At 36.2% G+C, this 14822-nt stretch overlaps 1 protein-coding gene across 2 annotated transcripts in view; it reads right to left on the bottom strand.

The window, feature by feature from the left end:
- LOC148601779 (lewis-type alpha-(1,3)-fucosyltransferase-like) overlaps positions 1-14822 on the bottom strand; it is a 40582-nt gene that overhangs the window by 17298 nt on the left and 8462 nt on the right. Inside the window, exon 1 of one of the 2 annotated variants that reach the window (XM_088554953.1) lies at positions 4819-4907. The exons of the other annotated variant lie outside the window; for it this stretch is intronic. Within the exon in view, the coding sequence (XP_088411079.1) occupies positions 4819-4892 (74 nt within the window). The 5' untranslated portion in view covers positions 4893-4907. Of the gene's footprint in view, positions 1-4818; positions 4908-14822 lie in introns of those variants that run through there. 2 annotated transcript variants of the gene reach the window in all.

Below are 14822 nucleotides of genomic sequence, written 5' to 3'. Positions count from 1 at the left end.
CGAGACTCGAACTCGTACTGCTGTGGCATCAATGGCAACATCACCTGCACAAAGTCCAGCGCCCTAGACCACTCGGCCAACTAGGCTATAAAATAGCTTTCGCTGAACGGACCAGTCTTCCTCGTAGGATTAATCTAGGGTTGTAACTTGGTACACGATGTGTGGCTGTACAGGATAGATCATCTAGGTGTTATTATGTAGGATAGTGGATCAAATTAACGATACATGTCACAACAAATCAATATTATACAAACGTCTCAGATTGTGACGACTCTATTCCCTACCCTGCTCAATCGGATCAAATTGATACAGGGAAGATGTTTGCCTGTGACATCAGTTCTTAAACGCTTTCATCTTTTCATCTAAAGACACGTAGTCACTCCTTTTACGGCGGGTATCTCTTATTCATAATATGCAAAGATTTAATTCTGACAAAAAAAGACGAATTACTGAACAGACAATGTAATATACAACATTCACCAGGGTACAGGTTTTATAAAGGGGTTTACCAGGACCTAATATACAACATCCACCAGGTTACAGGTCCTATAAAGGGGTTCAACAGGACCTAATAAAGAACATTCACGAGGGTACATGTTTTATAAATTAGTTCAAACGGTGCTAATATTATACTATAAAACGGTTCAACAGGACCTAACATACAACATTCATCAGGGTACAGGTGTTATAAAGGGGTTCAGTGGGACCTAATATACTACTTTCGTGTGGATACAGGTTTCATAAACTGGTTCAAAGTGACTGAATATACAACATTCACCAGGGTACATATTTTATAAAGAGGTTCAACGGGACTAAATATACAACATTCGCCAGTTTACACAATTTCGAAACAGGTTCACTGGGACTTAATATACAACATTCCACAGAGTACATGTCTTATAAAAGGGTTCAACAGGACCTAATATATAACATTCATCAGGGTAAACGCCTTATAAAGGCATTTGAAAGGACCTAATATAAAACATTCACCAGAATACAGGTTCTATAAAAGGGTTCCACGGGACTTCATATTCAACATTCTCTTTGGTTAAGGTTTTATAAAGGGGTTCCACAGGACCTAATATACAACGTTCAACAGGGTACAGATTTTACAAAGGGGTTCAATGGGATTTAATATACAACATTCACCTTGGTTATGGTTTTCTAAGGGGTTCCACATGACATAATATACAATATACACCAGGGTATAGGTTTTATTAAGGGGTTCCACAGGACCTAATATACAACATTCACCAGGGTTCAGATTTTATAAAGGGTTCATCGGGACTTAATATACAACATTCATCAGTGTACAGGTTTTAAAAGGGGTTCAACAGGACCTTATATACAACTTTCACCAGGGTACTGGTTTTATAAAGGGGTTCAATCTAGATACAAATATATAGTTATTGGTAGAGATTCCTCATACTTTGTAAGAAATAATGAAGTCAATAAAGCAAACAGTTAGAAGGACATTTTAAATGTGGACAAAAAATCTTATCTTTCTCAGCCATTTACAAAACCCTAGTTCGAACACTCTTGATTATGCCATTTAGCCTGGCGCCTTACAAGATCAAACCAATTGAGAAAACAAAAGGTGTTAAAAAAATAACCAAACAACTTCCCGGGATGAAAACCTGTCATACCCAGAAAGACTAAAATAAGAAACAAAACTTGCAAACTTTATCGTATAGAAGAATAAGAGGCGGCATGATCGAGGTATCTAAAATTGTCCACAAGTACTATGACAGAGAAATATCTTATTCCTAAAATTAATGAAAGACACTAATTAAAAAATCATTACAAGAAATATCACAATAGATTCCACCAAAGTTCAAATACGAGCATGAGGAAACATGCATTTGCTGTTAGAATAGTAAGAACATGGAATGAAATATCAGACAACATCATCAATGCAACTTTAGTAAACTCATTTAAAAACAAGGTGGACCAATACTTGTAAAACCAAGACTTAGTGTGCGATATGGCATTGTCACGTGAGCAACGAATGTACGGTACAAACAAAATAGCTAGGCGCAGTTGAATTTAACTAATCCAGGGCTTGAAACAAACAGTCATAATGTCGCTATAGATGTATGCATACAACCAAAGGACGGTAAAACAATATAACTGGCGCTAATATTTATACCGCTTGTATAATTCACCTCCATTAATTACGAGAATGGGGTCAATGAAAAGGAAATTCAATTCCGAAGGTTTTTGATGATTTTGAAGACAAAGTTCACCTTTTACAAAAGTATCAGGAAATTGATTAATTGGTTTTCTTCATTTTCTCCAATACAGAATGAACATTTCAATAAATAAATAAATGTTTACTGTTACAGAAAAAAATAGCAAATTTACATAAAACAAATTATATATATATATCAGTCACAGAACACACACAAGCGCTGCCAAAGTAATACTTGTAATTAAAACGTACAGACTTATGGTACAAAGTAAGTAAATAATTCCTCAAGCAGTGCAAAAAAATGAGCAAATGAGCAAAGTTGTTAGTCCACCAAGTATAGAGATCATGATATGGTCATCAATAGTATACTATGAGTTCTAGGTATATCATTTTTCGGGAGGTGCAGGCACCCCAGTGCCGTCATACACAGTGGCCATGGACAGGAAGTAACTGGTAGGGGAGAGGGGTACCAAAGTAGACCGTAGGTATCCCCCTTGATATTTTAATTAGTGTTATACAATGGTATTGTATTCTATAAACAGGTAAGTGTAAAGAAGCGGGAAGGGTATTATGACTAGAGTTATATTTCTTTATTTCCACATTTTCATTAATGTTAATTGCTTTTATAATTATATTTGTAAATTATGTGTTTTTTTTTTTTTTTTTTTTTTTTTTTGTGTGTGTGTGTGTGTGTGTGTGTGATTGAATTATTTGTTTGTGATTTGATTCTCTTTTTATGATGTTCAACTGATTGTGTAATTCATCTAAATACATGTCTCACGGATTAGACAGATATTTCAAACTTCCTATTTCATCGGTGATTTCATTAGCCCATGTATTGATTTTTAATAGCTTTTTATTGTGCTTTTTGACTACATTATATGCGTAAGGAGATTGTAACATGTTATGCAATGTTTGTTTTTCGGACATTAATATTCATTGTGGTTTTAATTATTTTTGTTTAATTATGTTTTTGTATAATTCAGTTTGAATAAGTAATGTCGTTATTATTTTTTTTTCATATGTAAAGATTATACTGACAATTGTAAGGTTTGCACGTTGTACAATTGCTGTTTACATTCGGAACGTAAAGAGCCTTTGAATGGTGTATTGCCTCTCATTTTTACTATGATTAGATTTTTATTGTCCGCCATTCAATTCACTCAATTAATCATCGATTTTATCCGTGTTATGGGGCTCTAGTAAACCGATTTTCTTTTTCAATATATATTTGCAATGTTTAAATGTCGCGTGTACTTGATTTGATCCGTTATGGGATCTATTGGGTAAACCATTGACCTGCAGACATTTTTTCTCTCCATATTTTCATTCGTAGCTTCCTACCCCCCCTTTTTTTTAATTTGAGCCTTATATTATCGTTTGTTTTTGTAAGGATTTTGGATATTTTACTGCTATAGTATTCTCCATGATTTGAAGTTACTTACATTCAAACTTCGACACGTGTTATGAGGCTCTATCAGGTAAACGCTTGTGAAAGTTTTTATTTTTGATTAGCTGTCGCTAACGGGTTTAACAGGTGTTATCGGTTTTGAGCAATCCCTACTTTATCGGAAGGTCTTTCTTTAGTAAAGTTTTATAGCACAACAATTTTATTACAATATTGTTCTATTCGCCGAGAAGTCGTCTATTTTTCAAATTCGGGTCCTCCTTCATGGTCTGTTCCATAAACTATTCATTATTTCTCCTTCTTTAAGTAACACTTCACTATCCGATATTCTTATGATTCCTTTTTGGTTTTAATATGAGCGTCCAAGTATCGTTGGCGTCAAGGCTGTTTTCCACTCAATTTATCCTTCACTTCCTTTTGCTAATCGATAACATGACTTCTGGTCTGTGGACTAGGTTTCATTGTATATCCCATAAAGCTACTGCTATTTTTTTATGAAATATCCTCTCATAATAAGATCCTGGTATCGTAGATCAATATCTTTCATCTAGTTGAAATTTTGTACCTTTTCTGATCTATTAACGTCATTGATTTTTATGCAAGGACTTCTGCACGGTTTATTGGTCTGTTTCTACTAGAATTTGATATTCTGACTTTGTACCACTTTTTTCTACATTATTAATACATCTGCACGATCTTCGTTCCGAAATCCTTTCTGTACAGTTCCATTTATAGGTTTTCTGGTCGGCTTTTTTCTTTCCTGCAGCTGGTCTACCACGAGGTTGTTTTGGGGCCTCAAGTTCTCTTGTCAGTTCATTCTTTGGTTTGCATTATACACATTCTTTCGTCAATTGCACGTGTACGGCATCACGTCTGGGGACATCTTCCAAACGAATCCCTCGACACGGGACTATCTTGTAAATCTTTATTGTCCCGCGTGCGCCCATCTCCCTTGGAGTCGACCAAGATGTGACCATATATTCTTTTTCATCTCTATTTATACTTTTCCTCATCCAAGAACACGTCTTGAATTTCCCATGGGAAAATGTTGCTTCTCAATCTCAATGTGTCTGGGATGCAATATTTCATGTCGATTTGTAAATATCCGTAGGGTTTAGCGGTGGCATACTCGTAAGATTTCATGAAATAGTTTGTCTTTTTGGGGAACGTTTGTTGGGCCATCGTCATGAAATAAACCAAAAATTATTTTGATACTTACCTCAACAAAGACACACATCCACTTGAGAAAAACAAAATGTTTAAAATGTGATAAAAATCAATGCTAAAATACATGCAAAAAACAGGACAGAAATTAGCATAATACAGAGACTGAAACGAAGCGGGAAGACGCGAGTAAAACAGATGGACCTTTGCAAAAAGTTAATGCATTTATTTTCTCGGAATGTCCTGATGCAATCACTTACGACGATAACAATTTGAAGGCAATTATCTTTTAAGACGAAGTAAGAAAGTCAACGTTTCAACAATTTCACAAAGTCATATTGGTTGTTGCGACGTACAAGACAAAACACTCTGAAGATGCAATTAAATTTATTTCATTATTTATGTAGATGGTAACGGATAGAGTGAGATAGTGGCTTTATTCTTCTAACACAAGAAGATCCCCGAAAATACGAAAATTGGTATTCAAAATACTCAAGTTTGAATCAGAGAGGGACGATAATGACCTTATACTCTACCGAAACGGTTTTATATATCTTCTTGCCACCAGTATAAGGAAAAAGCAAGGAAGTCCGAAAGGAGTTAGAAAAACTGTAAATGCCAATATAGGACTGTTTAAAAAACTAATCAGTGTCCAAGTATCGTTGGCGTCAAGGCTGTTTTCCACTCAATTTAACCTTCACTTCCTTTTGCTAATCGGTAATATGACTTCTGGTCTGTGGACTAGGTTTCATTGTATATCCCATAAAGCTACTGCTATTTTTTTATGAAATATCCTCTCATAATAAGATCCTGGTATCGTAGATCAATATCTTTCATCTAGTTGAAATTTTGTACCTTTTCTGATCTATTAACGTCATTGATTTTTATGCAAGGACTTCTGCACGGTTTATTGGTCTGTTTCCACTAGAATTTGATATTCTGACTTTGTACCACTTTTTTCTACATTATTAATACATCTGCACGATCTTCGTTCCGAAATCCTTTCTGTACAGTTCCATTTATAGGTTTTCTGGTCGGCTTTTTTCTTTCCTGCAGCTGGTCTACCACGAGGTTGTTTTGGGGCCTCAAGTTCTCTTGTCAGTTCATTCTTTGGTTTGCATTATACACATTCTTTCGTCAATTGCACGTGTACGGCATCACGTCTGGGGACATCTTCCAAACGAATCCCTCGACACGGGACTATCTTGTAAATCTTTATTGTCCCGCGTGCGCCCATCTCCCTTGGAGTCGACCAAGATGTGACCATATATTCTTTTTCATCTCTATTTATACTTTTCCTCATCCAAGAACACGTCTTGAATTTCCCATGGGAAAATGTTGCTTCTCAATCTCAATGTGTCTGGGATGCAATATTTCATGTCGATTTGTAAATATCCGTAGGGTTTAGCGGTGGCATACTCATAAGATTTCATGAAATAGTTTGTCTTTTTGGGGAACGTTTGTTGGGCCATCGTCATGAAATAAACCAAAAATTATTTTGATACTTACCTCAACAAAGACACACATCCACTTGAGAAAAACAAAATGTTTAAAATGTGATAAAAATCAATGCTGAAATACATGCAAAAAACAGGACAGAAATTAGCATAATACACAGACTGAAACGAAGCGGGAAGACGCGAGTAAAACAGATGGACCTTTGCAAAAAGTTAATGCATTTATTTTCTCGGAATGTCCTGATGCAATCACTTACGACGATAACAATTTGAAGGCAATTATCTTTTAAGACGAAGTAAGAAAGTCAACGTTTCAACAATTTCATAAAGTCATATTGGTTGTTGCGACGTACAAGACAAAACACTCTGAAGATGCAATTAAATTTATTTCATTATTTATGTAGATGGTAACGGATAGAGTCAGATAGTGGCTTTATTCTTCTAACACAAGAAGATCCCCGAAAATACGAAAATTGGTATTCAAAATACTCAAGTTTGAATCAGAGAGGGACGATAATGACCTTATACTCTACCGAAACGGTTTTATATATCTTCTTGCCACCAGTATAAGGAAAAAGCAAGGAAGTCCAAAAGGAGTTAGAAAAACTGTAAATACCAATATAGGACTGTTTAAAAAAACTAATCATAAAAACGAAGTGTACACCTTTTGATCAAAAATCGTCAAAAGAAGAGTTTATCATCTTAGATTGGTTTGTCGGTTAACACATTGTAAAAGCAGCGATCGATGACGGTTTAGTAATTAAAGAAGAGCACATAAAAACGCGTCTTGAAATGGTTTCTACGTTTTGTAAAGACAAACATGTCAATATTTGCAAAAGCGAGACCGACGGAAAAGAGACTAGCATTAAGGAGGTAGACCTAAAGTAGGGGACATAACTCTTGAAATCAGTGATATGTTTGCATCATATTCAATTTCACCAAAGCCTATCAAGCTTTCATTTGAAACAGAATGAAATGAGTCGTCTAAGTTACTTTGATGCTTAAATGAGATTGATGTAAAATGCTGCCTAAAAACGCTCCAATGATTTATAAGAGGTATGCCTCTAATCTTAGGTCTGCCTCCTTTAGTGCAGCTCATGTCTACAGTGGCAGCATCTTCTCATTCGCAAGACTAAAAAAACACAACCAAAACCAAAGCACTGATTCTGTTTCAGAACTCGATTGCTAATGATTGTTAACATGCTCCCGTATATCCATAGGACAATGTGATATATTTGTACGAATCTTCCATGTATATGTGCATGTTTTTCTGGCATCCACCCATTTTCTTTCACACTTTGTAGATATATGTACGATATGAGTTTAGATTTATTTTTTGAGTTTTAAGAGGGCTAACTTGTAATTGAAATCTGATATGACCATATATATATATTTTTTTTAGATTATTCAAACTGTCTTAGTAAGATCTTGTAAATTTTAAGTTATGATATTTTTTGAGTTTTTAAGAAACCTTTAACTTTTTTATTTTAAAAGATCATGACGTATTTTTGTCTCAGTCTGACAACATGTATGTATTTTATACAATTTTAATACAATATAAAGTTTCTATAGAAACGGGGAGATGGAACGCGGTTCAAAAGGAGGAGAAAATTAGCAATCTCTACGGGGAGGGGATAGGAGATGAATTCCATAATCTGCTTATATGTCAAAAGGAAGAAGTTAAAACCATTCGTCAATAGTTAATACCTAGGTATTATACTTTAAACTCTACAGAATACAAACTGATTTCTCAAAAATAAAAAAAAAACTGGCTTTTCACCCATGAATAAAATTTTGCATGATTCTTAGCTGAACTGAAAACCCGACAGAATACAAGTTGATAGGATTGATTGATTGATTGTTGGGGTTTAACGTCCGAGCAGCAATATTTCAACTATATTCAGGCGATGAACATGAAATGGATGATAAAATGAACATGAAATGATGATGAAATAATAAAGGAATGGGAAACAAAGGCAACAGGGTCGACAAATTTTGATTGCCACAAGGAAAAAGGGAGGAATGGGTCGGGTCGGTCAATTTAGCCTCCTGTGGCGGAACGCAAAGGTTCCTACTCCTATCGAATACCAAAGCAGGGTTTTTTAACGTGCGAGGAACGTGGCATTTTTCCTAACACGGTGCACCACTATGGTTTGCGGTCAGGTTTTCCGTATTATAGCCTGATAACCCCAGCATGTAACACGCCAGGGGTACCCCATTCCACCACCTGGGGCACACAATCCAGTTGTTCTGTGGGCCGGGCACCTAGCCCCCGGCTAATATGCAATATCTTGTATAAATATGTGTATTGTTTATATATGTATGTGCTGTGTCCTCTTGTACACCCGTCCGTCTGAGGTTTATCAATAAAATCTTGTCTTGTCTTGTCTTGTCTTGTCAGAAAAAATGCTCTTAAAAATCGTTTTATTATTATTTAGAGATAATAATACACTGGTGTCTTATTGTCTCTTAATCACTGAACATGCACTAAATTGCAACCATTCTTAAGGGCAATTTTGTTCTGAGATTAAGTGCCAGTATTTGTAAGAATCAGGCAAAGTGGGGAAAATCAGAAACATGCATGTCAAAACCTCACCGATCTGACAATGTAATATCACTCATAGGATACTTTCTTTATTTGAAAAGCCCCGTGCAGGTCCGGGTGTTAAAAGAATAGGCCTGCAGCAGCGCTAAGCGTGTCGTAAAAGGCGACTAAATAGTGCTCAGGACCCTAGCCGGGGGCTGTGCCCAAGGTGGTTGAATGGGGTACCCCTAGCGTGTTACATGCTGGGGTTGTCGGGCTATAACATGGAAAACCTGACCGCAAACCATAGTGGTGCACCGTGTTGGGAAAGATGCCACGGTCCTCGCACGTTAAAGAACTCTGCTGTGGTAATCGATAGGAGTAGGAACCTTTGCGCTCCGCCACAGGAGGCTAAATTGCCCGACCTTACCCATCCCCCCTTTTTACAATGGCAATCAAAATTTGTCGACCCTATTATCCTTGTGTCCCATCCTTTTTTTTCATTTCATGTTCATTTTATCATCCATTTCATGTTCATCGTCTGAATATAGCTGCAATATTGCTGCTCGGGCGTTAAACCCCAACAAACAAACTTTATTTGAAAAGACAACCATTTAATTTCTGCATTACAAAAGCCCATTGAGCTCATTTTGCGTTCAACGCAAGTTAAAGAACCCTGCTGTGGTATTCGATAGGAGTAGGAACCTTTGCGCTCCGCCAAGGAGGCTAAATTGCCCGACCCTGCCCATCCCTCCCTTTTTCTAGTGGCAATCAAAATTTGTCGACCCTATCATTCTTGTGTCCCATCCTTTTTTTCATTTCATCATCATTTCATGTTCATTTTATTATCTGTTACATGTTTATCGTCTGAATATAGCTGAAATATTGCTGCTCGAACGTTAAACCCCAACAAACAAACTGGATTTGCTCCGAAATTTTTCAATAGAATGTAAGAAAAATTAGGTGTTTGATAGAGTTATCTGCCCATAAAATGTTAATTTTCAGTGCATTTCAATGAAATTATAATTCAATTTACCTAAGTGATATTTTCCTTGATTCTGATGGTGCAAATAGTCAATTTAAACTTTCAAAATGGTGGTTCTTTTTAATACCATGTTTACCCACTGCCTGATTCGTACAGAGAATGCCATTTAAAAAGTAAACTTTTGTCGGAAAAAGTTCTTTTTTTTACATTTTTGAAATTCTATATTGTAATCTTTACATGTTACATGTTTCCCAATACCTAAAATAAACGATTTCACTTAAATTACTTATCAAAGTGGAATGGGTCGATTGATCTTTGACCCTCTCTTACTAATGCAAAATAGCAGAACACTTTACCGATTTTCACTTTGCTAAGTACGATCTTCAATAACTACATTGATTTATCTTTCCATTGACATATGATATGGTCGTATATCCTCTAGGGCCATTAAACTCGAAAACTAAACCACTTTTTAATATATGTCCGCAGCACTATAATACATGATCCTTGTCTCAATGGAAGGATACAAGACAGGATTAACTGTGTCTTGTGTTTCATGAAGTGTATTGGGCATCTGGTTCCGAGGAGTTATTGACCACCGCGTACGCCAACGGGCGACCTCTCTCTTAACTTCATCCTAGTCACAAGTAAGGTCCACTTGGTAGGTCTCGAACAATGTCATAATTTGTTAATCTGTAAGGTTGTTTACACAACGTGGAAGAAGACATTGAGCATGGACGCGATTTTCGGATTTGATAAGACGAGTCTCTAATTCCATGATCATATGATCGATAAATGGGTAGTACAAAGACTGTTTTGGTGTATTTGCAGGGTGTTTTGTCCCAGTTGTTTGCCGTCCACATCGCCTTGGCATACCCTCTAGTATGTCCGGCGATTCAGACATATCCAGAGCCGTCTGGTACAATGTGTCCCAAACTGTGTCATCCATACGTTATATCTCAATTACGGTTTTGCTCTTTGTTGTTGCCTCTAGCTAGTCACATTCTACTCCTTGCAAAAATTTAGACAAGTAGACGGTGCTCTGCAAAATATGCTCCGACACAACAAGAGCCATCACAAATTCAAACCTTGAAATCGAAGTATTGACCGGCCTTATCATCTCCTAGGCTTTGTAGGTTTTCCAGTGCACGAACGACCACTGGGAATGATGCCTTAAAAGTATATGGTGCATCGGCCCGACTCGTCTAACGTGTTTCGAATAAAGTGCGTAATTAGGTTCGTTTGTCCATGTTGTTCGTAGCTGCATCTGCATCCAATTCTTCGTAAAATGCTTGAAGTTTCTTCGAAGAACTATCGAATACAAATGCAACGTCCTGAACGGTAGACATAACATGTCTCACTGAGGCATCCTTACAACTGTGGACTATTGCCACATTGAAGCAGTGCGACTTACAGTGGACATACACTGCACCTGGAGCAGTTTACTGAATTCTAGCCTGAACCCCGTTATATTTTCCAGACATGTTCGCGACGCCATCAATGCCCTGTGCTCTTGTTTTCATAGTATCGATACCAGCATTGTTAAGAGTTTGAATCAAGAGTTCGGCGAAATGTTTACCAGTACTGATTAGTACTCTTTGCCATTACAAAGTCAAGATAATCTGCCTTTATCGATATTTTATGGCCGATATCGTCCCTTACCAAGTAGCGGAGACAGACAGAAACCTGTTCTCGGGTAAATGTATCGGTTGATTTATCTGCGATTAATGTAAAAAAAAAAAAACAACTTTTGTTGCAACTTTCGACTATCCATGTGCGAATTTGATCTCCAAAAATGTTAATAAGTTCATTTTGGATATCAGGCGATGTGTAATTAGCCCTGCTGTTACTATTCTCTAAATGGTCTGTCAGAATATCATCGCCGCGTGCCTTAGAATGTAAAATGGCCATGGAATTACTATAATCTCGGGTGTCTGTCCTCGTATCACAATATTTTGCTTTCCGCAAAGCAGCAAGGTTTCAATTATTTTCATAAGAATGTGACGATTTTTCTGAATTTGAGCCTTCTTAAATTCTGATAGCTTACAAATGATGGCTTCATCGCGGAATCTTGCGAATTTATTCGTACGAAGTCATCTGCCATTGCCTGGTATTTGAAGTGAGGTGATCCAACTCTGGTTTGGCGCTTTACAAAGCAAGACAAATTCGACCAATCTGTTACATTATTATGAATAATTTCTCTTATAGATTATCAGAACAAGAATTAAAATGTTTCAAATTAGACAAAATTAAAACCGACTTTTCTCAAGTTTTTGTCACAAACCCCTTACCATTACAAGTTTGTTTAGTTTTTCGGACATACGCCTAAAAAATAGAATGCATTAATTACGCAATAGCTACTGCAAGATGTTTATTTAAAGAAAAAGATTTGGCAATCATGCCGACCCAAATGTTTCTTCATCTTTATAACATGAAATATTGTTGCATGTGAAATTTAAGGACTTTTCTTAATAAATCTTGATCAAACACGCTTATAGCCAAAACTTGGAAGATATTGCGCTGCATGTAAAGTTTTCTCGAAATCCATTTTACAGTAATGAATAGACAATTGGTGCTTTCAATGTTATGGGGACGGGATAGGAAAAGCAAATAGACAGACGGATGTTATTGTCATTTACTATTTAGTTTAATTTGTTGGACTACGGCCGTAATGCACAAGTGTTATGGATTTTCAGAGCTCCAGCTTGGTGTGTATTAAATTTATCACGTTTTGAAATACAATCCAATTTAGTTTGTTTGACAGTTCAGAGAAGCAAAATGCGTGGAACGGACAGATGGATATCACGGACATACGGAACAAAAAAATCTCATTAGTACTTAGCGAAAATAAATCATTAAAATGACACATTTTTAAATTACTTTTATATTGGAAATCAACTCATTTAATATTTAAAAAGTCAACCTTGCTGTGAAAACAAAATTGTTTCTTTCCATCTTTCCATTCTGTTTTTAGTAATTTCAACTTGTCCTTGGTCAAATTTTACTGGAAGTCTTATAGACCTGAAACATCTGGGCAAAGTGGCTCAGGGACAACAGCTTTGCTAGATGATATAGCTGTTATAGAGCACTGAGCAACGCCTTCATTTCTCTCTGACTTTAACAAGATCTCCGTTAAAATTGGTTCCTGTGTAACACCTTCTGTTGTATTAGAAATTGTCGCCGTAGTAGCGAAGAAACTGTCAATTGTTTTCCATTTAGGTTTTTCTGATTTCTCACGTTTCGACGTCATTTTTATATGACGAGACAACACAAAACTGACAGTACCGGAAATAACGCCGTATACGTTGACGGAATCGAATAAATTTTCGTATATGCAGTCAGACATAACCCAGATCAAATAATGTGTATCTAGCTACCATATATGGTGAATGGAACTGCAATGTTACAGTGGAAAGATCATCAAAAAAGATTGATAGAAGAGTGTTTTTAATCTCCGATGTGCACGCAAGTGCGGGTTGGCGTATAGGGAGCTAACACTTAAATCGGCCATTTAGTACGCCAGCGAGTTCCTGGGCTAATATTTCCCCATCATTGTAGTTTCTCTCGTATTTATATGCTAAGTTGGTATAATTAAGCAACTTTTGTCTAGGTATCTTCAGCAGGTCGATTTTAAAAGTTCAGCAGAGCTTATGTTTGTATATGTTTTATATGTATCCACTTCAAATAAAGCTTTTGATTTGACTTTAACTTTGACTTGTCATTTACAGTCCAAAGTACCCTTATCAAGCGTAAATTTTCCCAATGGATTCGCGCGATACCAAAACATCATTATACACAGGTACGTACAGCGAAAGAGTTACCCCAATATACATGTACTAAAGTAAGTAAAAAAAATAAAAACTGAAGTTGAAAACGAAACAAGACATACAGATGCCAGAAATTCCAGACTGCAAAAAAACAAATGCGGCGGGGTTAGAGTACTTTACCGTGATTACAATTCTCCCTCTTTAATATTTGTACTCTGTGGACAAAAATTACACAATTAAACACGCCTAAAAATCAGTTCAAAAAGTTTGAATCCCTTGTTACAACAAAAACAAAGAAAAACAATAATAATTATACAAATATACAAACTAATGAAAACTAGCAGTTAAGTAACATGCCAGTTCCACATCAGTTTAAACCTGCAAAATGTTATGTCCCAATCGTATGTAAAATCAATCCCAATTCTTCCCATGCGGGGTTGAGAATCATGGCTTATCATAAGTCATATACACAATAAGTACACAACCCATGTCATGCCAAAAAAAAATATTCTAAATATAGTGTTTTAATTTCTATGTAAAGACCCTTTGAGCGAATCCAAATTGTTATCCTTGACGATTTGACAACGAGCTACGAGTATCGAGCTTTCCTTGCTGCACGTATTAATCATTTACATCTGTATTTGAGAATGATGAATTCCTTGTATCGGCTGGAAATATTTGTAAATGTTTTTACGAGCTTGTGATATCGAAAACCTTGATGTAGTAATTTCTCGATTATATAAAGTTACCTTTCGTTTGAATCCAAAACATTGCTACAAATACGAGCAAATCGAACCAATTGTGATATGTAAACACCATGTATTATGGTGACAAGGGGACGCCACCATCTAAAAACCGGATAGTTGACAATAGGGAATGAAAATCATCCCACTTATCGTAAATTTTAGTATTAAGTTTACCATTTTCAATATGAAAACTAAGATCAAGAAACGGACATTCTTTATTGTCAATATTAGCTTTATTCAAAGACAGTTCTACAGGATATATATCTTTAGTATAAATGTTGGTTATTGTTGTTTAGAGCCAAACTATCGTCCAAATATCTAAAGATGTTATTAAATTTGTCTAACAAATGTTGTTTGGAAAGGCCTTTATTTCTCCTAGCCATAAATTGTGATTCGTAACAGTACAGAAAGAGGTCAGCAATAAGTGGGGCACAATTCGTCCTCATGGGAATTCCAATAACTTGACGATAAACGGTTTCGTCAACGCGTGCGAAATTGTTGTCTAACAGGAATTCGAGTGCTGTAAGCATATTAAAAGAAGTCCAGTTAACGTAGTTTTTATGTTCTTTTTTGTTCTTAA

This window comes from Perna viridis, chromosome 12, assembly GCF_037379345.1.
Source record: "Perna viridis isolate PV_CMFRI_1.1 ecotype Kerala chromosome 12, ASM3737934v1, whole genome shotgun sequence".
Classification (NCBI taxonomy): domain Eukaryota; kingdom Metazoa; phylum Mollusca; class Bivalvia; order Mytilida; family Mytilidae; genus Perna; species Perna viridis.
This window is presented reverse-complemented; position numbering and strand designations above follow the sequence as displayed.